The sequence below is a fragment of the Dipodomys spectabilis genome, unplaced genomic scaffold, assembly GCF_019054845.1.
Source record: "Dipodomys spectabilis isolate Male_0828 unplaced genomic scaffold, ASM1905484v1 ptg000480l, whole genome shotgun sequence".
Taxonomy (NCBI): Eukaryota; Metazoa; Chordata; class Mammalia; order Rodentia; family Heteromyidae; genus Dipodomys; species Dipodomys spectabilis.
In genome coordinates, this window is record NW_024871157.1 from 584360 (window position 1) to 609153 (window position 24794).

Here is a 24794-nt window from a genome sequence, read left to right on the forward strand (position 1 = left end):
AATGAAGAAGGCCTCCTGGGGATTTTTGCTTGTACTTGAAATGTTAGCATTATGTTCTTACAGTTCAAATGAAGTCAGAGCCAAATTTGGTAGCACTTGCCCATAATCCCATACTTGGAAGGCTAAGGCAGGAGGATAGAGAATTTAAGGCTAGCATTAGCTATATATAGCAAGACTCTGTCTCAAAAACAAAAACAAACAAAAAACAGCCAGGTATTAGTGGCTTACATCTGTAATTCTGGTTACTCAGTAGGCTAAGTAAGATCTGAGGATCCAGGTTTGAAACCAGTACAGGCAGAAAAGTCTGGTGAAGAATTAAAAAAGAAAGAAGAAGAAAGAATAAAAAAGGAAGGAAGAATAAAAAAGGAAGGAAGGAAAGAAGGAAAGAAAGGAGGGAGGGAGGGAATCCAGGAGACTCACAGACCACATAGGAATGGAAAGATGGAGATTTAGCAAAAAAAAAAAAAAAAAAAAAAAAAGTTCACTAAAGTCAACAAAAGGTAAAATTGAGAAGCTACACAGACAAAAGGAAACTGTTTCTTAAAGTGGAAATTCCAGGACTGTTACCATGCCTGAAATGAAGAGCTTCAGGAAAGAGCCACCGTGGAAATGTCTAGCAACACACAACTGGAGTCTCAGAAGAGAATGAAGGAAGCTGTGCTAATTACCAAAAACTAGACAAAAGGCATTGGCCTGCTAAATATTTTGTTGTTTGTTTGTTCCAGTACCAGGCCTTGAACTTAGGGCCTTTCAGTCTTGTTCAGCTTTTCCACTCATGGCTGGTGCTTTACTACTTGGGTCATGCCCCCAGTCTAGAGGTAACTAGAAATGGAGTCTCAGAGACTGTATTCCTGGGAAACCTTTCTGGAAGAATTGTGTAGTTAACAGGGGAGGGGACTTACAAAGATCTTATATATTGCCATGGTCCGGTAGCGCTCCTGGACATCCTTGTACCTGAGTTCCATGATTAAAGATTTATTTCTAACTTCTGCAATTGTTGCAAGAACGAACTTGAGGTCTTCCAGAGTACTGGGGCTCTTTTTAAGGTTTTTGGCCAGTAGCTAGGGAAAACAGATTCAAAGGTCATAACTCAGGAGGGCTGAGGGCTGAGGTGGCACACAGGCTGAGCCAGGCCTCTAGGTGCTGGAACCTGGAGCCTTGTGCACTGGGCGGGCTCCCTGCCGCTGCCCCCAACCCCTGGAGAAGTGGGCCAGGCACCTCTATCTCCTCCTGGAGGCTGTAGAGCTCCTCCCTGGCCGAATCGTTGAGGAGCTTGCCCAGCGACGTGACCCAGGACTTGGCGTTGTCCTGCACGGTGTGCGCCAGGGGCCCCAGCTGCAGGCGGATGCAGTGCTCGTCCCTCAGGAGCGGGTGGCTTATCACATCCTGCGCCACCCGAGAGTAGAACTGCAGCTTCTGGTCGTAGGCTGAGCACGAAGGCTTCTTAGCGGCAAACTTCTCCATGACGATGGCCTTGTCCAGCTTCCACAGGGGCCGGTACCGCTTCCACCGCTGCAGGTACTTCATGAGGTTGATCAGCAGCCTGTGGATGTTCTGGGGGATCATGACGGCCTGGTCGATGATCTGAGGGTTCTGGGCAATCTCCTGGTAGAAGCTCACGATCACGATTTCCTCCTCTTCCCCCTTCTGTGGGGGACACTCGATGCAGCTGCCGTTCATCCACCGCACAAAATGCTGGCAAGACGAGAACGGGGCCAACAGTGTCTTAGGGCAGAGTGGTGTCTGGCTGGTGGGGAAGTGTGGTGGGGTCTGGCTAGTGGGGAGAGTAGGTTCGCCTGTCTGGAGACAGGATTTTGCTGGGGGTCCCGGAGTCTAACACAGGCAGGAGCTGAGATGAGGAAGGCGGGCAGGGCGGGGCCACGGAGGACCTCACCACCACACTCACTGGAAAGGTGTGTTTGTGTGATCACGGCACCCACGAGGCTGAGGCAGAGGATCTTGAGTTTGGTAATCCACAGCCTGGATTACCTGGTAAGGACCTGTCCTAAACAGAACAGCCAGGGGTGGTGGCTCAAGCCTGTAATCCCAGCTACTTGGGAAGCAGAGATTATGGAATTAAGGTTCCAGACCAGTCTGGGCAAAAAATGAAGTGTGTGAGACTTGATCTCCTCTGGTGGCTGTGCACTGTCACATGAGCCAGCTGCGCCAGCTCCAGGGGGAGCACAGGGCTGAGGGCATGGAGAGAGATCCTACCTCAAAAATAACCAGTGCAAAAAGGGTCTCGGGGAGTGGTCCAAATGGCAGGACCCCGTCCAGCCACCACAGGCCTTGATATCAAACCTCCATAAAGCAAAAATAGTCATAAAATAAATAGGCATTGAGAGGTTTTCACACAAAAGAGAATCTGAATGCCTCTGGTAGGAAACGGATTCTAGAAGCCTCTAAAAGCTTCCTGGTGAGTTGGGGTAAGCATGGTGAGGTGGGGGGCGGGGGTACTGCGGCTGGGCTGAGGTATTGGGGAGGTGCAGGGGGAACGAGGCAGAGGGCCAAGGGCGGGGCTGGGGTCTGTGGCTCCATCGCGCCTTGGGCTGGCATTACTGTTGCTCCCTGGCACAGGGCAGTGGCCTGGTGAGGAGTCAGGTTACTGTTTGGAGACACTGAAGCCATGACCCAAGGGAGGCAGCGTAAGAGACATGAGACCCACGTGGGGTTGAAGGAGTGCTGAGGGCTGGAGACAGACACGCGCGGGCCACCTCCCCACCACGGCTGGCCTCGGCAGGGATGTGAAGGAGGAGTGGAGCGAGCGGGGAGCCGGGGTGAGGCTTGGGGACTGGACACCCCACGTCAGGGTTTTCAGAGGAGCTGAGCCCATGTCCTCCGCATCCTGAGTGTGGCCTGAAGCGGCCTGCGTGCCCTCACCTTGGTCACCTCCACACAGCTGCGTGTGCAGTGGACGCTCATCTTGTCGATCTCGCTGGCATTGGGGTGCAGAATGATCTCGGGAGCCGTCAGGATGGTCTCCGCTTGGAACAGAGGGGTGTGTCCAAGGACCTGGCAGTTGAAGGACTGGAGATTCCTGACCCAGAGCAACGATGCACCAGTCACCCAGAGTGGACATGCCACGCCATGCCATGACACACTCTCACAGGACACGAGGTGACCAGTGCCCCCTTCCCCCCCCCCCAAGTCCTGATACCCGGTGCGTGGCTGCCCAGGGAGTTGAGACCCGCAGCTGGGGAGTAAGAGCCGGGATCCGACAGCCGTTCTGCAAGGCTGGGGAAGTGAGCGCCGTACCTGGCCTCGCGCTCCCTCCTGGAATCCAGCTCCTCATCCCATCTCCCCCACACCATCACAGCATGGCCAGGGCGTGTGTTTGGTTTGGGTTTTGAGATAGAGTCCTGTGTAGCCCGGGCTGGCCTGGAACTTGTGACTCTGCTTCATCCATTGCCTGAGGGCTAAGATGACAGATGTGTGTGCACACACATGTAGGGGCGGGGGCACGAGTGCGCACACGCTTACTTGAGGATGAGCTTCGTGAGGACATCGTAGATCTTGCCCTCCCAGTACTCGTAGTAGGGCGCTAGCTTGGACGCCCTGCCTGTGTTGGTGTGGATGACCAGGCCTTCCACCTTGGTGAGCAGAGGCCCGATGGCCAGATACCACCTGACCATGTGCTCCACATCTTTGGCCCTTTCCCGCTCAATGTGCTCGAAGAACTCCTTCACGCCTGTGGAGGAGCCCCCAGTCACCGCCTGCTACCGCCACCCACCAAGGGCTCCACAGAACAAGTGAGGGAAAGAGGGGGCGCCTCCCAGGCTGACCGGCAGTGGAGAACGGCCAGCACCAACAGGACCAGCCTGGATGAGACCCACGGCCATGGCAGGGGTTGGGGGGTCCACACACTGGGCGCCCTTGCCCTTGGCTGTCCTATTTGTCTTCAAATATCTCATGTGGACCAGTGAATGTGAGCAGGGAAGGCCTTGGCTTATGGGCTGGGACGTGGTTCCACAGTAAAGCGCCCGCCTCACCAACTCAAGGCCCTGAGTTCAAACCCCAGCACAGCCAACAACAACAAAAAGTAACTTGGGTTCCTATACAAAGTATGGACAAAACCTGACCTTCACAAAGTCCAGACATGCAGGGAAAATACCAAGGACACGTGAGGCCCTGAGTTCCAACTCCAACACCAAAAATACTAAGAAGGATCTGTAAATTCACTTCAACTATACAGAAAACACGGCAAAACTGGGGGCTGTACTCACTGTCCTTTCATGTAAATAAGATCATTGCGAATGAATTAGTACATTCATAGACTATATATGCAACATGAAATTAAGTCTATGTGATGTCTGGCATATAATAATTATACCTATTTATGCGTATATTAGGTATATTTATGTATATATTAGATATAAGTCTTGTCTGAGACTTTCCTTTCTTCCACAACTAGCTAGCTACTCTGCATGCATGTATTCTACACAGATTCTGTGTCTAAATGAGATCCTGATGGCATTTCCTATTATCCCCCACCCAGAAGAGCAGGCACCACGCACTGGGGAGCTCCTCCTCGCTCTTCGGCACGGGGTACTTGAAGAGGTTTATGGCCTCGATCAGCATGAGCCGGGAAGAAATGTCTTCTGCATTCTTGTGAATCTGATGGACAAGAGACTCGAACTTCCCAATGGCCTGCTTGCACCGAGTTATGTAGTCAGCAATACCTTTGGAGAAACAGAAAGACATCAAGGGGCCAGCAGGCCCACCCCTCCCCCTGCTGTGACGGCATCCACACACCTGCAGGCAGCCGCTCTGCGCCTCCCACTAGCCTACAGCCCCCCCGAGACTGCACCCCAATCAACCAGGGTCATTAAAAATGGCTCTCTTGTGTGTGCTTAGATGTGTGCAGGTATGTGTTTGAGTGTGTGTGATTTAAGGAGAAGACTGAGACTTGAGATAACAGGACTGTGAGGCCAGAGCCAGCCTGGCTACACAGGGAGACTTGCTGAAATAAACAAAAGGAACTGAGCACTGGTGGCTCACACCCACAATCCTAGCTGCTCAGGGGCTGAGATATGAGGATCACGGTTCACAGCCAGCCTGGGCAGACACATCCAAGAGACTTTTATCCTCAATGAACCAGAAAAAAGCTAGCAAAAAGAAGCAAAGGTGAGGCTCAAGTGGTAGTGATCCAACCTTGAGCAAAAAAGCTGAGCAAGAGGACAAGGCCCTAAATTCAAGTCCCATTCAGTACCAGCATGAAAGAAAGAAAGAGAGAGAGAGAGAAAGAGAGAAAGAAAGAAAAAGAGAGAAAGAAAGAGAAAGAGAGATAGAAAGAAAGAAAGAAAGAAAGAAAGAGAGAGAGATAGAAAGAAAGAGAGAGAGAAAGAAAGAGAGAAAGAGAGAAAGAAAGAGAGATAGAAGAGAAAGAGAGAGAAAGAAAGAGAGAAAGAGAGAGAGGAAGGAAGGAAGGCAAAGAAGAGAGTAGAGGGGAAGGGAGCGAAGGGGAGGAGAGTGGAGAAGAAAGGAGGGTGGAAGAAGGGAGGATGGCTCAGCTACTCTAGAAAACAGCACGCTTTCTAACCTATTAAACATGCAGCTGCCATATGACTGAGCAGTTGAACGTTTGAGTGTTTAATCTCAGAAAAAAAAGGCAACTTGTGTCCACACAGAACCCTGTCCACTGCACAGCAGCTACCCAACATCAAAATAACCTAAGTGCCCTGCAAAAGTCAATAGTACCGTGTGGAACACTACCCAATAAGGAAAAGGACACACAACTGCAAGCAGTAACTGGACGAGTCTTCAGAGAATTAGGCTGAGCAGAAAAGTCACAGCCCACCAGATTCCATACACGCTATTCCATTTATATCAAGTGTGGAAGTGGTGGGCAGGGGCTTTGGTACCTAGTGAGTTCCAGTTGAGCCTCTTGTGTCCAGAGCGAAACACGCGGATGAGCTCCTGGGAGTGATCGGCCAGGAGGAGCGTCTCGGCGTCATTCAGCGTGCCAATGAGCATGTGGTAGTGGTCCAGCATGCGCTGTATCCCATCCGTGTACCTGCATCATGCCCCAGGCTTAACAACTGCAGCTAGCAGCACTGGTGGCTCATGCCTGTAATCTCAGCCAGTTAGGAGGCTGAGATCTGAGGACTGCACTTAAAGCCAGTCTGGGCAGGAAAGTCCTTGAGATTCTTATCTCCAATGAGCCACGAAAAAGCCAGAAGTGGAGCCATGGCTTATGTGGTAGAGCATTAGTTTTGAGTACCATAGCTCAGGGACAGTGCCCAGGCCCTGAGTTCAAGCCCCAGGATCAGCACAATTAACCAATGAACTACATTCAAAGGCCACAGTCAAACTCAAAGCCATGAGTTCAAATTCTAGTACTATCAAAAATAATTAAATTGATCTGCAGAGCTGCGTGTGGCTCAGTGGAGGAGTGCGGGCCTGGCGTGCCCACAGCCTGCTCCCCCTCCCACCCACTGCAAAAGGAAATGGTATTTCAACAGTAATTGTTACTGTTCTTTTGAAATACTTCTTAAGTTTTAATTTCTGAAGTACTCAGGATTGGGAGGTAGAAAGCCCACAATGAATGCTTTGAGGGAGGGATTGACCTTCAGTAATTTTTGTGTGTATTTGTGTCTGTGTGTGCGCGTGTGTGCGTGTGTGTGTGTGTGCATGTACGCGAGCGCACATACGCATGAGCACCAGTACTGAGGCTTGAACTCAGGGCCTGGGAGCTATTCCTTAGCTTTTTCTCTCAAGTCTGGCACTCTACCCTTGAACCACAGCTCAACTTCTGGCTTTTTAGTGGTTCACTGGAGATAAGAGTCTCTTGGATTGTCTGCACGGACTGGCCTCAAACTGCGATCCTCAAATCTCAGCCTCCTCTGAGTAGCTAAGATTACAGGCATGAGCCACTAGTGCTTGACATCTTTGATCATTTTTAAGAGGTAGTTTAGGAGATGAATGTTCTAGGTTGGGATCCTGGCTCAAATAGCACAGTGCTCACCTCGCAGGCATCAGGCCTGCATTTTTATTCCTGGCACTGAGAAACCAAACAGAAACCTCCAAGGGGCACAGGCTCTACCTGAGTAACTTGTCCTCCTGGAGCGCCACGTTGCGGGCCAGCTCAGGGATGCTAAAGCCCAGCTGCTCCATGTATTTGGTCTCATTGATGATCTCTTTGAGGGCAGGAGAGAAGTTGATGACAAACACAGCCCCCTTCTCTGTGCCCAGGCCCGAGGACTCCTCTGTCTGCAAAGAGCCAGTTCCGGGGTGAGGGGTGATTCCAGTGACTCCAGCTCCCACGACCCTGAGTGACCCACAGGCCGGAGCTGGCGGGAATACCGTTTGTTTGGGGAATGGTTTGTTTTCTTTTTAATACTTTTTTATTGTGAGAATACTGTACAGAGGGGTTACAGTTACATGAACAAGGTAATGAGTACATTTCCTATCGAGCATTGTTACCTCCTCCTTTGTTTTTCCTCTACCATCCCTTCCTTCCCACCTTCACAGCTACACTACCCCCCCCCCCCCGGCCTAAATTGTAAAGTTTGTTTTTCAATATAGTGTTTTGTGCATCTCGTTGTTACAATGGGTCAACCTGTATCCCTATTTAAGCATTTTGGTTTTTTCCCTTGGAATGGGGTTTTCAAGGAGTTTGATTTAGTCAGCAAACTGGGTGATTTCACATAAAATTCCGGGATTCTGGCTCCCATCAAGAACTGGGGCTCTGATTATGCCTAGGGTAGGCTGGGGCTGGGGCTGGCTCCTCGTGGAGGGGCCGCAGCCCAGGCCCCTGTCCTCCCATCGGCTCTCTCCCTCCACTTGGCTCCCCCCTTTGCTAGAATTTCAAGAACCAAAGACTTAACATTGCCCAGTCCCATCTCCTTTCCCTAACAGCTAGTACTGAATGATTGAGTGCCTACTGCATGCAGAGAGCCTGGTGCTGAGAGAAGGATGGGTCGCATGAAGGGTGCTGCTGGATGCTGCTTATGGCATCCGCTCCAACCATTTCTAAACAGGGAAACTGAGACTCAGAGTTAGGCTTCTTGCTCATACTCAATGGGCCATTTCCTACCCATGGCAGGCATTGTGCTGACTTACTCCCTTTCCTTCCAACCTCACCAAACTCCACAGAGTCTATCTCAGGAGAATGCCACACATAGGCACAATGGTTCTCCCTTGGGAGGTAGACATCAGAGGATCATGATTGGAGGCCAGCCCAGGTAAAAAGTTCTTAAGACTCCATCTCAACAGCTGAGTGTGGTATCACACACCTGCATCCAAGCTAAAAAGGAGGGTCATGTCCAAGCTGGCCCAGGCAAAGAAAGAAAGAAAGAAAGAGAGAAAGAAAGAGAGAGAGAAAGAAAGAAGGAAAGAAAGAGAGAAAGAAAGAGAGAAGGAAAGAGGGAGAAAGAATGAAAGAAAGATAGAGAGAAAGAAAGAAAGAGAGAAAGAAAGAGAGAGAGAAAGAAAGAGAGAGAAAGAAAGAGAGATAGAAAGAAAGAGAGAGAGAAAGAGAGAAAGAAAGAGAGATTGAGAGAAAGAAAGAAAGAGAGAAAGAGAGAGAAAGAAAGAAAGAAAGAAAGAGATAGAAAGAAAGAAAGAGAGAAAGAAAGATAGAGAGAAGAAAGAAAGAAAGAAAGAAAGAAGGAAGAAGGAAGGAAGAAAGAAAGAAGGAAAGAAAGAAAGAAAACAAAAACCAAAAAGGGCTTTGGATGTGGCTCAAGCAGTAGAGCAGATGCCCAGAAGGCACAAGGCTCTGAGTTTAAACCCCAGTACCACCAAAAGTAAGGGACAGCCAAACCTTGGTGAGAAGGCTCTTCTTCATGAGACTCGGGAGGGTCTGCTCTGTGGCTTCCTTCCACTGCTCGTATTTCCGGTCTTCATATTCCTTCATTGTTCTGCCCACCATCAGGTACTTCTGCTTTACCTATCATTCAAGCAACCATGCTAGGATGTGGCCCAGTGGTAGAGTACTGGCCTAGCAAGTGCAAAGCCCTGAGTTCAAACCCCAGAGAGGAAGGGAGGAAGGAAGAAGGAAGGAAGGGAGGGAGAGAGAAAGAGATGGATGGAGGGAGGGAAAGGAAAGGAAGGAAGGAAAAGGAAGAGTGATCCAACCTTTACTCTAGAGCATATAAAAGCCCTGGGCTGGAGGAGGGACAGAATTAAGAAGACAGGAGTAGCTAGGAACCAGTAGTTTATGCCTATAATCCTAGCTACTCAGGCTGAGATGTGAGAATTGAGGTTCAAAACGGCCTGGACAGGAAAGTCCATAAGAGTCTTATCTCCAATGAACCACCAAAAAGCTGTGGCTCAAGTGGTAGAGCTCTTGTTTTGAGTATAAAAGCTAAGGGACAGTGTCCAGGCCCTGAGTTCAAGCTGTAATCTGTACCCCAACCCCCCCAAAAAAAGACAATTGTCCCATCAGAGGCCTGCATCAAGTACAAGAAAAAGCCTGGGCATTAAATGCAGAGAGAAAGCACAGGGGCATTTCCAACAGGACACCTGGGGCCCAGCCCAGGAGACACACACAGATACATACACATGCACATGCACATGTGCACACACTCACGCACACACACATATACACTACATGACCCCTTCAGGGCGGCTGGCCATACCTCCTGGCCCCGCTCGCTGGCCAGGAGCTCCTCCACCTCCTGGAAGCGGAGGATGGTGTGCTTGATGCGGTGGAAGAGTGAGCGTTCCCAGTAGATGGCGCCCGCCACCGGAGGATGGTTTTTGTACAGCAGCGGCGTGTCCAGGTTCCTCACAAAGATGTGGTTCACAATATCGATCTGCAAAGCGGGCAGAGAAGCACTGTCAGTCAGATGCTAGGGGAGCCACAAACTGGGGCTGAGATTTGGGTCTTTCAAGAGATGCAACACACTTACTTACATGGTGGCACTGGGGCTTGAACTCAGGACCTGGTGCTCTCTAGGCCAATGCTGCATTTGTTCTTACAGAAGCAGTCCAGTTGGGCTCTGATTCAACCCTCCTCCTCCCTCCCACCCACCCACCCACCCACCCATCCCCACTCTTGATGATTATGGTTACGATTATATTCTTATTAGATATCTCACTAGATACAATGTCTATTCTCTGCATTCTAGGAAGAGGATGGCTGGGTTCATTTTGACATTAGTATTTTTTTCATTAAGTATTTTTTGGGGACAAGGCAGCCATAGTTTTTCCAATTACCTCTTTACAGTACTGTGCAAGAATGTCATTAAATTTCATCATCATCTGCCGATTAATGGCCTCCCGGGAGCGAATATGCTTAAATTTTAACAGCATGTCAAATGCTGCTTCCGCAGACCGAAGTGTCTTAAAGGACTCATCAATAAAATTTTTTGCTTCTTTCTCAATGACCTGAAAAAGAAAACAACAACAACAAAATAGTCCTCTTGCCACTGTGATTCTCCTACAAAAACACCATGAAAACACAGAGGGTTGTCCTAGAAAAATTAAATCTGAAACATGGAAAGCCAGATATAGATAGATAGATAGATAGATCTCAACATCCCAAGAAACCATTCTCAAGAGAGTACTAAAAATGTGTTTTAGGCTGGGCACCGGTGGCTCACTCCTATAATCCTAACTATTCATGAGGCTGAGATCTGAGGATCGAGGTTCAAAGCCAGCCCAGTCAGGAATGTCCATGAGACTTATCTCCAATAAACCACTCCGAAAACTTATCTCCAATAAACCACTGTGGTTCAAGTGGTAGAGCGTGCACTCGCCTTGAGCTGAAGAGCTCAGGGACAGCACCCAGGCCCCATGAGTGACAAAAAAAAAAATGTTTTTAGCTAAACAAATGCATCAACAGGAAGGAATAGAGCTGAGTTACAGGAGACCAGAGTGTGCACACACACATGCACACTAGCACACACCAGTGCACAAACGCACATGCACGCACACACACACAGCAGGCAGAAGTCAGCTGCTACTTTGTAAATTTGTACTGGATTCATAAAGAAAGCAGAGTTCCAGACTATGAAGCAAGCCATGAGAAATACTACTATGTCTGGCACAATGAAAACTTGTTCCACTGGGGGACGACATAGGGACAAAGAATACAGAGAAATGTTCGTTTTGGTTTTGTTTTGTTAAACAAATCGTGAGGAGTAACTGAAAAGCAAACAGAACCTGCCAACATCACCCAGCCCAAGGAAGACACATGCCACCCCCACCCACCCCCGTTTCTTAGGTTACTCGCCAGAACTTCAATCTTGAACTCCTCCATCACATATTTCCAGTACTGGGAAGACCTGATGCTGAAGGGGTCAAAGGTCAGGTTTTCCATGGGAGTCACCAGGCTGTCCACTCTGCCCAGGACATCATCTATGCGTTTAGGGTCCCCCGTCACGGCCTTTAGTTCTGGACCAAATATGTTGTAAAATTCCTCTAAAACCTGGGCGATTGGAGGGGACAACAGAGGGGACGCTGTGGTGAGCAGGAAGTGGAGGCAGGCAGCTGCAGGGGTCAGCACACAGGCCCTCTCCCACCTCCGGCTCTGGCCACAGCTTGCTGGGTAAGGTCTAGACACCCCAGCGGGCTCACAAGGCCTGCACACCGGGCCCCACCACTCCTCTCCTCCACTTCTCCATTCCCCTCCCACCTGCAGAATGTCAGAAAGGTCCTGGCAGATCGAAGCCATGTAGTCTGTCCTCTCGAACAGCCGCTTGCGGTCGAACTCCCAGCGCGCCTCCCGGCCCGAGGCCTCAATCTTGGCCCGGATATCGAAGTAGGACTTCTTCCACAGGGTGAGGGTCTTTTTGGCATCCAGGGTCTTCTGCTGTGCGCTCGCCCGGTTCTCCCTGCCAAGTGGAGGGCCGGGCCTGAGTGCCAGGCAGAGCTCCCGCTTCTGGGCCCTGCATGCCTGAGCAGCAGGGCAGGGATCATTCGAACCCCAGATGTCCCTGGCTCCATGGCCTCACTGGGAAATGGTCCTCTGCAAGGGAGTCCTGCTGTGAGCTGGGGGGAGTGGGGGAGAGGGGCAGAGACCACACAACCAAGACCGCAGTTCCCAGGTAGATTTCGCTGTAAGATTTCGTGGGTGATGTTCTGCCAGAGAGGAGGCGGAAGAGCAGCCTCAGCTCAGGGCCCAGACATTCCCACAGCCCACACGTTCCCCAGGCCATGTCCAGCATGGAAGGAAAAAGAAGAAAAGAAAGATCTTTACCCCCTCAACTTCCTCAGGGCTGCTCCATCTGAGGGAGGCTGAGGCCCAGGACTGAGCACCCCAACCCTCAGCTTCAGCATCCCAAGTCTAACTAGGAAAGACAGTCCCATTAAAATGTAATATTAACACCTATACTATATACTTACATTTCTATGTAGTTATATAAAATATATGATTATATATTCCATTTGCACAAGTGGAATGTCTATGCCATTGTACAAATGAGACACATGTATATAGACATGTTATATGCATGGGAGCCTTGGAATACTACTCAGCCATAAAAAAGGACTGGTATGGCTACGTGAAGGAACCTTGCAGAAATAGGATGTCAAGTGAAAAGCCAGTCACAAAGGGCCATGTGAGGCCATGTGTCGCATGATTCCTAGAGCTGGAGGGTTTGGGGGGATTGGGGAGAGAAGGGGCAGTGGCTGCTCAAAGCTTTCTTGAAGAGATGAGGACATAAATGCTTCAGTTGACCAGATGATGCAGCACACTTATGTGGCCCCTCTGGATGGGCAGGGGTGGGCGGAGCTGTCGTGGGGAAGCTGGCCGCCCACCGCCACTCACTTGAAGAGCGTGCGCAGGTTGACCACTCTGCAGACGCGCTCGGCCAGCTCCCAGGCGATGCGCTCCATGAGCGGGATCATCCTCTCGTCCTTGTTGTAGTGTCTCGAGATGATCCACACCATGCGCAGGGCACTCACCATGGACGGGATGGTGTCCAGCACCACACTGAAATTGGACCCGTGGGTGATGTTCTGCCAGAGAGGAGGCGGAAGAGCAGCCTCAGCTCGGGGCCCAGCCATTTCCACAGCCCACACGTTCCCCAGGCCAGGGTTTCAATGTCCGGGATTTAAACCACTCCTCCTAGAAGGAAGGGTTTCATAAGCAAAAGTGGTTGCAAATAAGGCTAACAGAGCCTACTTGGAAAAACAGATAAAGGCAGTGGGCACCAGTGGCTCATGCTTGTAGTCCCAGCTGCTCAGAAGGCTGAGATCTGAGGATCACAGTTCAAAGCCAGCTCAGGCAGGAAAGCTCATGAGACTTATTTCCAATTAATCAGCAAAAGGCCAGAAGTGGCACTGTGGTTCAAGCGGCAGAGTACCAGACTTTAGCAAAAAAAAACTCTCAGGGACAGCGCCCAGGCCGTGAGTTCAAGCCCCAGCACTGGCGCACGCACAGAAAGATGGAATGAACGTGGGGCTGTGTGGCACAGCAGAAGAGTGCTGCCTAGCGAGCATGAAGCCATGACATCCATACCCATCACCACGTGTATGCCCGTGTGCGATGTGTACCAACACACATGCACATGCACGCACGTGTGAACACGTGCCCACATGGAACTTAAAAGCTCCGCCCCGCAGCATGGCCCACACGCCACCTTGAAGTGGCGCTCCACGGTGGACAGGAAGCGCACGTTGTCCGAGGCCTCCATGTGGAACTTGAAGAGCTCGGTGAGCATGGGCTGCACGTTGGCTAGCAGCATGGAGTCTGCCCCTTTCAGCACGTCCAGGACTTTCCTCACCACCGGCAGCTTGGTTTGCTCATGGAGTGCACTCAGCGTGGCATTCCGCTCCCGCCAGAATTCAATTTCGGCCAAGGGGCCATTGCCCTGAGACAGATGCGATGTGGGGGACACTGAGGCGTCTTGCAGCTCATTCTGCCTTCCTGACAGATTCACGCCAGATCCTGACACCGGCCTTCAGGGGTAGGTGCCCCACCTGGGAAGACCCTCTTAGGGTGACCTTTGGACTCTGGTGGGAAATGCCAAGACACTTTCCTGTGGAAATGTGGGGGTCCTCAAGATGTTCCTATTAAGGAAACTAGCCTGAGTTGGAGCCTCATACCCGGAGAGGAGACCACAACCCAGAAAGTCATACAGAGACCCCCCCCCCCCCACTGGAGTCCTGATCGAGCTGTACCTGAAGCTCTCCTTCCCTCTGGACTTCTCAATTCTATGAGCCAAGGGCCTCTCTGTTATGTAAACCAGTTGACTTGGGCTTCATGATCTGACAGCCCAAGTGTCCTGGTGGATACACACAAGTGTCTTTAGCGATCAGGGGCTAGCTCAGAAGGTCAAATGCCCGGGAGCGGTGTGGGGGGGGGGGGGTGCTTACTACATGTGACCTCTCTAAGGCAGTGTCACAGAGCAGCAGTTCAGGCAATTCCCAGACCCCTAGGTCTTTCTCACGCTATGAGAATGACCCAAATCCAGGAACAAGTTACCTGGGGCATCTTCTTGAGCTGGCTCTCCAGGGCAGTGGAGATCTGATTCAGCCAGTTCATCACACACTGCTCCAAGGCCTCCACTGTGTTGGAGTCAGCTGCCAGCTCTGACACATCCCCCTCCAGGCCGATGGTTGGCATTTCTAACTTGATCTCACCTGGTGCAGAGAGCACGTGGAGAGAGCCACTGGTGAGAGCAACGTCCAGCCTAACCAGCCAGCTCTTCTCGCCATGTCTCAGTGCAGCAAGGTCCGACACCTCACACTGCTCTTTCAGTCAGACACTGTGGTGTATGCACCTAACCCCAGCTCCCCGGGAGGCTGAGACAAGAGGATCAAAGTTTGAGGCCAAGTTTAAGCAATACTATGAGACCCCTATTGCAAAAGAGTTGTTTTGGCTTTTTCACTTGGGATGTAGTTCAGTAATAGAGCACTTGCCTACTATGCCCAAGGCTCTGGATTCAACCCCCCCACCCCCCAAAAAAACATAATTAAGCCAGGCACCAATGGCTCACACCTGTAATCCTAGCTACTCAGGAGGCTGAGATCTGAGGATCATGGTTTGAAGCCAGCCCAGAATAGAGTCTGTGAGACTCTTTATCTCTAATAAATCACTAAAAAACCAGAAATGGAGCTGTGGCTCAGGTGGTAGAGCACAAGCCCTGAGCAGCACACAAGGCCTGAGCTCAAGTCCCAGGACCGGCATGCACATGTGTGCACACACATGCACATCCACACACCCTTCAGGATTCTGTTTTGTGTTGCAGTACTGATTTGAAATCAGGACCTTGCACTTGCTCCCTCGGTGCTCTACCAATTTTTGCCACACCTCCAGCCTTGCTTTTTGCTCATAATTTTGCCAATGGATTCTTTTTTTTTTTGGGGGGGGGGTCCAGTCATGGGGCCTGAACTCTGGGCCTGGGCACTGTCCCTCAGCTCTTCAGCTCAAGGCTAGCGCTCTAACACTTGAGCCACAGTGCCACTTCCGGCTTTTTTCTTTTTGCTTATGTGGTGCTGAGGAATTGAACCCAGGGCCTCATGCATGCAAGGCAAGCGCTCTACCACTGAGCCACCTTCCTAGCCCTGCCAATGGATTCTTTTTTTTTTCTTTTTCTTTTTTTTTGGTCATGGGCTTGAACTCTGGGCTCTCAGCTCGTCAGTTCAAAGCTCGTGCCCCACCACTTGAGCCACAGTGCCACTTCCGGTTTTCTAGAGATAAGAGTCTCATAGACTTTCCTGCCCAGGCTGGCTTTGAACTGCGATCCTCAGATCTCAGCCTCCTGAGTAGCTAGGATTATAGGCGTGAGCCCTGCAATACGTTTTTTTTTTGGGAGGGGGGGTGTTGTTGTTGTTGTTTTTGGGTTGTGGGGCTTGAACTCTGGGTTTGGGCCAGTGGATTCTTAAGCTGACCTCAAATCTTAGCCTCCTGAGTCGTGAGGATTACAAGCCAGAGACACTGGCTCCTGGCTAAGCATTCCTCATGAAGGCGAGAGGGGAAACGGACCTTCAAGCTGCTGCAGGGTCCTTTGAATGTTGCTGGCAAACTTCTGGATGTTCATCAGAAACTCATCCCGTATCAGCTGTGCACTGTGGTACTCCATGGTGTCCCCCCGCAGGCTGGGCAGGTCTGCCTCCTGCTCTGGCAACTCAGGGATTTCGGTGGTGGACGCCGTCAGGAGGGCCGACATCTCCCCCTTGTGCTGGTTAAAGGACAGTGCTGGCAGGAACACCTGAAAGGTCGGGAGTATCGCCAAGTCACATGGTGTCGCCCTGCACTCACGCACTTAGCTGCCTCGGCTTCCCATGCTCTCGGGCAGGCATGCAGAGCAATGGTGCCGGGAGTGATGGTGCATCCCTGGAATCCCAGTTGTTCAGGAGGCTGAGGTGGGAGAATGGAGAGTATCAGGCCAGTCTGAGCTAGAGTGAGACCCTGTCTGAAAACTCCAAGGGCTAGGGTTGTAGCACAGTGGTAGAGTGCCCGCCTGCAGGGGGAAGGCCCTGGAATTCATAACCAGCACTGCAAAGAAAAGAAACAAATACTCAGAGAAAGCAAAGCGTTCAAGCATACAGCTCTAAAGAGAGAATTACACTAGGATGAAAACAACCCAAGGGAGGCTGGGCGCCCATGGCTCACACCCATAAATCCTGGTGACTCAGGAGGCTGAGGACTGCGGATCTCCACTCAAAGCCAGCCTGGGCAGGAAATTTGGGTGACCCTTATGTCCAGTTAACTACCAAAAAGCTGGAAGTGGATCTGTGAAACTCAAGTAGTAGTGCGCCAGCCCTAGCTTAAAAAACCTCAAGGAGGGGCTGGGAAGGTGGCTCAGTGGTAGAGCGCTTGCCTTGCATGCATGAGGCCTTGGGTTCAATTCCTCAGCACCACAGTGGCTCAAGTGGTAGAGCGCTAGCCTTGAGCTGAAGAGCTAAGAGACAACGCCCAGGCCCAGAGTTCAGGCCCCATGACCGGACCCCCCCGCCCAAAACAAAACAAAACTCTCAGGGAGTTGGGCGCCAGTGGCTCACGCCTGTAATCCTAGCAGATTACAGAGGCGGAGATCTGAGGATCGAGGTTCAAAGCCAGCCCGGGTAGGAAAGTCCGTGAAACTCTTATCTCCAATAAACCACCAGAAAACTGGAAGTGGTGCTGTAGTTCATAGTGGTAGAGCGCTCGCCTTGAGCTGAAGAGCTGAGGGACAGTGCCCAGGCCCAGAGTTTAAGCCCCATGACCGACAAAAACAAAAAACCTCAGGGACTGAGTTCAAGTTCCCAGGATGGGCTCACACACAAAAAAGTTTTGATTGTTCAAGAAAGCTCAGACATCAGCCCTCAGTAAGTCATGCATACCCCACTCCTGGGCACCTATATGTGTATTTGTGCGCGCACACGTGTGTGTGCAGACACACACACGCACACACACAGCCCATTTTACCATGATTTCTGTTGCTCCTCTCAGGTCACTGCCTGATCAGTCATCTTGTGTGTGTGAGCCTGTGTTGTGTGCACCTGTGTGTGGTGTGTGTATCTGTGTACACATGTGCATGAGCCCATGCTTTCCTCTTGCATGCTCCAGAGCACAGTCCTTCCTGGTGGCCTTTTTCCATAGCAGCCCGAGACCACCCCAGCACCCACCTGACACACAGCGTCCTTCAGGGAGCGTAGCACGTGACCGCTGAGGAGCCCGAACTCCAGCGCCTCGGGCAGAACCTCCATAGCCTCCTTCATGTCGCTCGGCTCGTTGACTGTCTCTGCACAGACATGGGTGGCCCATGGGTGAGCGGCAGGGGCCAGCAGGGCTCTAGGTCCAGCCTTCCTCCTGCCTCTCCGCTCACCGCCAGCGGAAGACTCCCACACTTAGGATACGCACACACGTGTGGGTCTGGGCTAATCTCTGAGTGTTCGAGACCCAGCCACATTGGCTCTTCCTGTTGAAGCAAGCACAGCTGGACACCCCGAGAAGCAGAAACAGAGTAGGCTGTCTTCACTGCTGTGCTTGTGTCCCCCAAAAAGAGGCTGAACCTTAAATCCCCAATATGATGGAACTAGGACATTCTGGAAGTAGTGAGACTGTGGGGGGACCTCCCCTCTGACACACACCGTGGGGTGTGTGGCCCCATTGGCCACAATGTCTTACAGACACAGTGTCTTACACCTATAATCCCAGCTACCCCAAAAGCACAGATCAGGATTGTGGTTTGAAGTTAGCTCAGAGAAGTTAGTGAGATCCTCCATCTCATCCAACAAGCAGGTCACAGTGGGTCACATCCGTGCTCTCAGCTACTCTACTCAGGAGACAGAGGTAGAAGGATGGTGGTTGAAAGCCAACCAGGAGAGAAAGTCAGCAAAGCCCAACCTTAGAAAACCAAGCTAGTGAGGGGCTGGGAAGGTGGCTCAGTGGTGGTAGAGCGCTTGCCTTGCATGCTTGAGGCCCTGGGTTCGATTCCTCAGCACCACATAAGCAAAAAGAAAAAAGCCAGAAGTGGCGCTGTGGCTCAAGTGGTAGAGCACTAGCCTTGAGCTGAAGAGCTGAGGGACAGCGCCCAGGCCCAGAGTTCAGGCCCCACGACCGGACCAAAAAAAAAAAGTAAAAGCCAGGCGCCGGTGGCTCACGCCTGTAATCCTAGCTACTCAGGAGACTGAGATCTGAGGATCATGGTTCAAAGTCAGCCCGGGCAGGAAAGTCCCTGAGACTCATCACCAATAAACCACTAGAAAACTGGAAGTGGCACTGTAGCTCAAGTGGTAGAGAGCTTGCCTTGAGCTGAAGAGCACAGGGACAGCATCTAGGCCCAGAATTCAAGCCTCACAACAGACCAAAAAAAAAAAAAAAAAAGTGTAAAAAGGTGGGCTAGGAATGCGGCTCAGTGGTAGAGTACTTGCCTCACATACATGAAGCCCTAGGTTTGATTCCTCAGTACCACATGAAAAGAAAAAGCTGGAAGTGACTCTGTAGCTCAAATGGTAAGAGTGCTAGCCTCGAGCAAAAAGAAGCTTAGGGACAGTGCTCAGTGCTCAGAGTTCAAGCCCTAGGACTGGCAAAAAAAAAAAAAGTGTAAAAAGAGAAAAAAATACACGTGTGCACTCACAAATGCACACACACATACACATGTGTACAGGCACGCATGTTCCCCCCCCCACACACACACCAAAAAGATCTACCTGTTGTGTTTCTGAGAAAAAATACCAGGTTGTAGTCCAGGCACTCCTCGGGGACTGGAGGGCACAACACCCGGAGGTAAGGCTTCTCCACCATGCGCTTCTCCATCCGCTGAATGGACAGGGACACGGTCACGCGTGCAAGCCCACTCAGCCCCGCTGTGCGTCCGGAGCCCTTAGCTCTGTGGTCCCCGCCAGGCCCTTTCCACAGTGCAATGTGGCCACGGGCACAATGGGGACCAGTGGGAGGCAGCCTGCCCGGCGGCCCCTCACCTGCACACCCTTGTGCCAATTGGCTGTTGGCATAGCCACTCACCCAAGTCAGGGGAGCCTGGCCAGGCATGTGCCTCTCACAGTGGACCAGGCCTGAACTTTGTTTTCAGATGAGTGTCTCAAAGCCCAGCCGGCCAGCCACATACATCCTAGCCCTTAGCAACCCCCTTAGGCCTGAGTTAGCCACAATTCCCATATTGTGTGTGTGTGTGTGTGTGTGAGAGAGAGACAGAGACAGAGACAGAACAGAGACAGAACAGAGAGGAAAGTGAGACAGAGACAGAGACAGAGATAGAACAGAGAGAAGAAAGAGAAAGACAGAGAGAGACAGAGAAAGGGAGAGTGAGAGGGAAAGGGAGAGGGAGAGGAAGAAGGAGAGGGAAGAAGGGAGGGAGAGAGGGACCTCACACTGTCACTTGGCTATTTTGCTCAACCATGTGAGCCATGCCTCCACTTCTGGCTTCTTGGTGGTTAATTGGAGAGAAGAGTCTCATGGGCTTTCCTACCCAGGCTGACTTTGAACAGTGATTCTTAGATCTCAGCCTCTTGAGCAGCTAGGATTACAGACAGTGAGCCACTGTCTGTACTGAGCCACTTTCAGTACTGGTGCTGGAACTCAGGATATCGCACTTGCTAGACAGGTGCTTTACCACTTGAGCCACACACCAGCCCCTTTTTGCTTCAATTATTTTTCAGATAGGGGCTTGCATTTTTACTCAGGGCTAGCCTTACTTAGACCATGATCTTTTCATCCTTGCCTCCCACAAAGCTAAGACTACAGACAGGTACCACCATGTCCAGCTTGGTGATTGAGATGGATAACTTTTTGCCCAGACTGCCTCAAACTCAGATCCTGTTAATCTTCATTTCCCAAGTAGCTGAGATTACAAGCATGAAACATGGTGCCTGGCCCCGTAAATGCTGCACATTGTAAAGAAAGACCCAGCCCCTGAGCATCCCTGGCAGGATGCCCTGTCTGACATGGTGTCTTTGTGCACGCGGGCTGCAGGCTGTACCAGATCATCATGCTAACCCCATGGCGTTCATGAATGCCACTGTGTTGACCTCTGGGGTGGGGCTGAGTGAGCAAGGCCAGCCACGCGGACGCTCTGTGCTTATGGGAGGGACCCCAGACAGGATTGCTCAGGTGGGCGTCCCTGCTGGCACACACTGTGGTGCTGCCCTTCCAATGCCAGCAGGGTTAGTGCCGTCTCAGGCCACCTGGGAGCAGAGGCCTGGTCTCACCTGGATTGTGCCTTGGATGGCTTTGATTTCCTGAACTTGAATTCACGTCCTCTCAGTAACAAACATGATATGACTGACAGCTGCTTTGCTTCCCAGTCCCCTGGCCCATTGCTGGATGTAAGGGAGGTCGCAGGAATCCCACACAGGGGTCCTGCCTGCACTCCCCCTCCCAGTGCTAGGCCAGGGACCCCATCTTAGGCGAGGGCACTTGGCCCAGCACTGGGCATACCTTGGCAGGAGCACTTTCTGACAAGTCTCTGTTCAGGTCATCGTTGCCCTCGCCGATAAGCGATGGGGTCATGGAAGTTCCCCGCAGAATATTCTTAGCTACAAAATAGGACACAGTGAGTAAGATGGAATCGTGGGAGTCCCAGTCCTGCATGGCACCAGAGGATTTCATGGGCTTGGATGACAGCTGAAGGAGACATGTGTGCAACTGGCAGACTTTTTTGCGGCTGAGGGGCTCTGCCTGGCCCTGGGGGGAGGCCAGCCATCAGAGATCAGCAAGTGTCTGTGCACACGTGCGTGTTCCAATTATGGGGACCACATGTGCTGTGAGACAGGAATCACAGCTGACAGGCCATCCTTACCTCTGAGATTTAAAATGCATCAGACAAGATGAAAGAAAAGTAGTCTTTCAAAATGCTGCTCTCAGCGGGTACCAGTGGCATGCCCATAATCTTAGCTACTCAGGAGGCTGAGATCTGAGGATTGTAGTTTGAAGCCAGCCCCAGCAGGAAAGGCTGTGAGACTCTTAACTACAATTATGCACCAAAAAGCTGAAAATGAAGCTATGGCTCCAGTGGTAGAGCACTAGCCTTGAACACAAATCAGGAACAGAGCCCAGGCTCTATGTTCAAGGCCCAGTACAGACACACAGATCTACTTTAGATAATTATTATAAGAGCTGCCACTGTGGAAAACCTTGTGAAAGCACTGAAGTCCCACTGCCACTGCAGGAGATGCCTGTCCTCGCCCACCAGGGGCCAAGGCGTCAGGCAGCTGGGTCAAGTACTCACCCTGCTTTCCCTAGCTGAGACATTCCCAGCTCACTCATCACTGGGCCTCAGGAAGGTTCTAGAAGAGGAGGCCACTGTGATTTGCACAAGGAGACTCTACACTCCAAGACAGAGTATGGCCAGTTTTCATGGAACTGACCAAGACCTTGCCATGGGGGTGTTTTTTTGTCCTGGGCCAATGAACTGTGAACTATGAACTGTGTACCCCAACACTCCCTCCACAGGGCATGGTCTTACTTGAAAGGGGGTCTTGCTGGTATAATGAGCCAAGATGGGGTTATGACAGACTAGGGTCATTCAGAACCCAAAGCCCGGTGCCTGTGGGAGACAAAGAGCTGGAGGCCATGTGACCACCAGGCCAAGGCAAGAAGGAGGTGGCCACAAAGCCAAGGAGTGCTGAGGACTCTGGATGTTCCAGAGACTGCGGCAGGCAGGGGAGGAGCCTGCTCAGAGCACAGCCCTGCCACAACTTGATTCTAATCTTGGGAAAGGATGTTTCCTGCTATTCTGCCCTGGGAGCCTCACAACGTATTTATGAATACCCCACGCAGCCTTTCCCAGTCTGCCCGCCCCTTCCCCACGGCGCTCCCCCTCCCTATGCCACACCTGCAGTTTTATCTGTGGCCTCTGTTTTTTGAGATTCAGTTTCTTCTTCCACAGCCTCCTCTTCCAATGGGACAAATATGTCACTGTCTTTGTGGCCACATAAACAGAAAGAAAATACGAAGTATAATTTTTCGTGACATGAAACACTTGGGGAAGGCCATAGGCCTGGGATGCAGCCCACAGGAGATGGGCGCGTGTTGCAGAAAGCACAAATGTTCCCCGGGGCCCATCCAGGTTGTTGGGACAGCCGAGAATGCCCCAAAGGGTCCAATAAACCTGTTTGGAGCTGTTTGTGAGCTTAGGCCTAATAAGACTGGGAAGAGTGATTGTCTGAGGCAGTTGTGGGGAAAAGGGGAGAAGGTCCCTCCATAACCCTTCACCTGGGGTCATTTTGGGCCCAACACCGGGTACCCCAGCTGGATGGTGGCTGCTGGTCTACACATGGGCTAGAGGTACAGCAGGAAATCACCACCCATTCTTAGCAGGGTGACAGAAGCCCAAAGTGCAGCCATGTTTCAGGACCTCCATAATTTTTTAAAGCACATAATTCAAGGTTACTGACATGGTGGAAAACCCACTAGTGTACTTTGTAGTCACAATGACAGAGCTTGGACCAAAGGTGCCAAGGAGATAGGATAGTCAGACATGAAGCTCTTCCTGCATAAACCAAGTGAATGACCAGAAGGTTCCATCCCCAAGCATTGCTACTGTGTGGTCCCCTCTCTGTGGATTTGTGGATTTGCATTTCTCCATAATAGCTACATACATTCTGTTGTGTGAGCAAATCATTTATATTGAAACTGAAGAACGAGGTGTGGTGTTACACACCTACAATCCCAACACTCAGGAGGTAGAGGCAGCCTGGGCTACATGGGGAGACCCTATGAGGGGTCTGGGCAGGGACCCCACCTCTGGGGCCTGTGGGCAAAACCACCACCGTCTGTTTCTCTGCGAACCTTGTCCACTGGGGGGGAATGGGAAGGGCACTCAGTGCTGCCGCTGACCCGAGGTGACCGGGACCCTTCCCCGGTGACTCCTCCCGGCAGGGCGGGGCGGGTCGGGGCTGCGGGCGGCTCACCGATCTCCACCTCCACCTCCACCTCCTCCATCCGCGTCAAGCACTGGAAGAAGAGCGCGGCGGCCTCCTCCTCCTCCGTGCGGCGGTTGAGGAAGTGCAGGACCAGGTCCTCCACCTCGCCATCGTCGCGGCTCAGCAGCTCCTCGAAGAGGCCGGGGTCGCTGAGCCCAAAGGCGGCGAACACGCGGTCCCGCATCCACTGCACCCGCATGTCGTCCATGGCGGCGCCGGGCCGGGCGGGCGGGAGCCGAGCCGGAGCCCAGAGCCAGAGCCGGACGGGCGGGCGTCCGTAGCAACGGCGCCCTTAGCAACGGGTTTCGGGCAACGGCGCGGGCACGCGCGCCCTCCCCCCATCGCGGGCCGCGGGGCGCAGCCCCGTCCCCTCGAGCTCCAAGGGCGGCCGGGCCCTGGATGCAGGTCCGGGACAGGGAGGCGCGGGAGCGCTGCTTCCCGCACGCCCGGCCTCGCCCCGGCCCCGGCCCCGGCCCGAGGCCAGGCGGACCTGCCGCCCCGGCCAGGGACCTGCGGCCGCCCGGGAGTCAGGCAGAGGCTGGCCAGCCCGCGGTCCGGGGCCAAGCCAGGCACAAACAAGAATGCACCACAGCACGGCTTAAGAATATAGGTTTATTTGTTCTGAGCGAAGGAAGTTCGGAGCCGCCGGGGCAGGGCGGCTCCGGCGGGCCGGTGCGCAGCAGACCCTGCCGGGGAGCGGCCCCTCCACCGCGCCGGGCCCTCGGGGGAAGCGGCTCCCCGCCGGGGAAGCGGCTCCGAGGCAGAGCGCTAGCCTAGCGTGCCTGAAGCCCTGGGTTCCTTCCATTCCTCAGCACCACAGACACAGCAAAAGCCGCAAGTGGCGCTGTGGCTCAATGGTAGAGCGCTGGCCTTGAGCAAAAGCAGCTCAGAGGCAGCGCCCAGGCCCTGAGTTCAAGCCGCAGGGCTGGCAAAAAAAAAGGGAAAAAAGTCTCATAAAGAGCTAGCTGCAATGTTCTGAGTGTCTCAAAGCTCAGCCACAGCACCTGTGTCCATCCCGAGTGAAGGTCCCTGAGACCCTGAGACCCCACGATGCCAAAGCCAACCTCACAACCTAAAGGGAGAAACTTTGTTTTTAAAGACGAGCTGCACAAACGCTATGGGAGCTACGTGTTTGTTTTCCAGAATGGGTCAGGCTCTAGATCTGGATGCTTAGTTCACCACCGTGAGTTCCTTAGGCTATAGAATCTTTGCCTTTCTAACCCACTGAAAATATTGCCATAGAATACCCTTAAAAGTGGTAGCATCCTAGTGACTGGGGAGTCTGAGGCAGGTGGATGCAAGTTCAAGGCCAGCTTGAACAATACAGTGAGACTGGATCTCAAAAAAAAAAAAAAAGGGGGTGGGGGTGGGGGTGCAGGGATGCAGACAGAGCACCAGGAAGTGGGCGCAAGCCTGCTGCCCTCCTGCCCAGAGGGGAGGCCCGGGCTCACACAGAGCACATTTAGCTCAGGAAAGTAGACGTGGAGGCCATTCAGACAACCTGTCCTTCTCCCTCTGGACAACGGCTATGAGAC

The 24794-nt window shown here is 52.2% G+C and overlaps 1 protein-coding gene across 1 annotated transcript in view; it reads right to left on the minus strand.

Moving 5' to 3' along the window:
• Dnah10 (dynein axonemal heavy chain 10) overlaps positions 1–23467 on the minus strand; it is a 77330-nt gene extending 53863 nt beyond the window's left edge. Inside the window, exons 1-21 of the mRNA XM_042668943.1 lie at positions 23241–23467; positions 22170–22252; positions 20774–20871; positions 19030–19138; positions 17503–17618; positions 15878–16103; positions 14375–14532; positions 13530–13760; positions 12716–12906; positions 11582–11780; positions 11180–11374; positions 10162–10332; positions 9582–9758; positions 8765–8890; positions 7043–7221; positions 5862–6013; positions 4515–4679; positions 3481–3688; positions 2881–3037; positions 1219–1695; positions 903–1061 (exon numbers count right to left, since the gene is read on the minus strand). Coding sequence (XP_042524877.1) covers positions 903–1061; positions 1219–1695; positions 2881–3037; positions 3481–3688; positions 4515–4679; positions 5862–6013; positions 7043–7221; positions 8765–8890; positions 9582–9758; positions 10162–10332; positions 11180–11374; positions 11582–11780; positions 12716–12906; positions 13530–13760; positions 14375–14532; positions 15878–16103; positions 17503–17618; positions 19030–19138; positions 20774–20871; positions 22170–22252; positions 23241–23467 — 3804 coding nt within the window. The remainder of the gene's footprint in view (positions 1–902; positions 1062–1218; positions 1696–2880; positions 3038–3480; positions 3689–4514; positions 4680–5861; positions 6014–7042; positions 7222–8764; positions 8891–9581; positions 9759–10161; positions 10333–11179; positions 11375–11581; positions 11781–12715; positions 12907–13529; positions 13761–14374; positions 14533–15877; positions 16104–17502; positions 17619–19029; positions 19139–20773; positions 20872–22169; positions 22253–23240) is intronic.
• Between the last annotated feature and the right edge of the window lie 1327 nt (positions 23468–24794).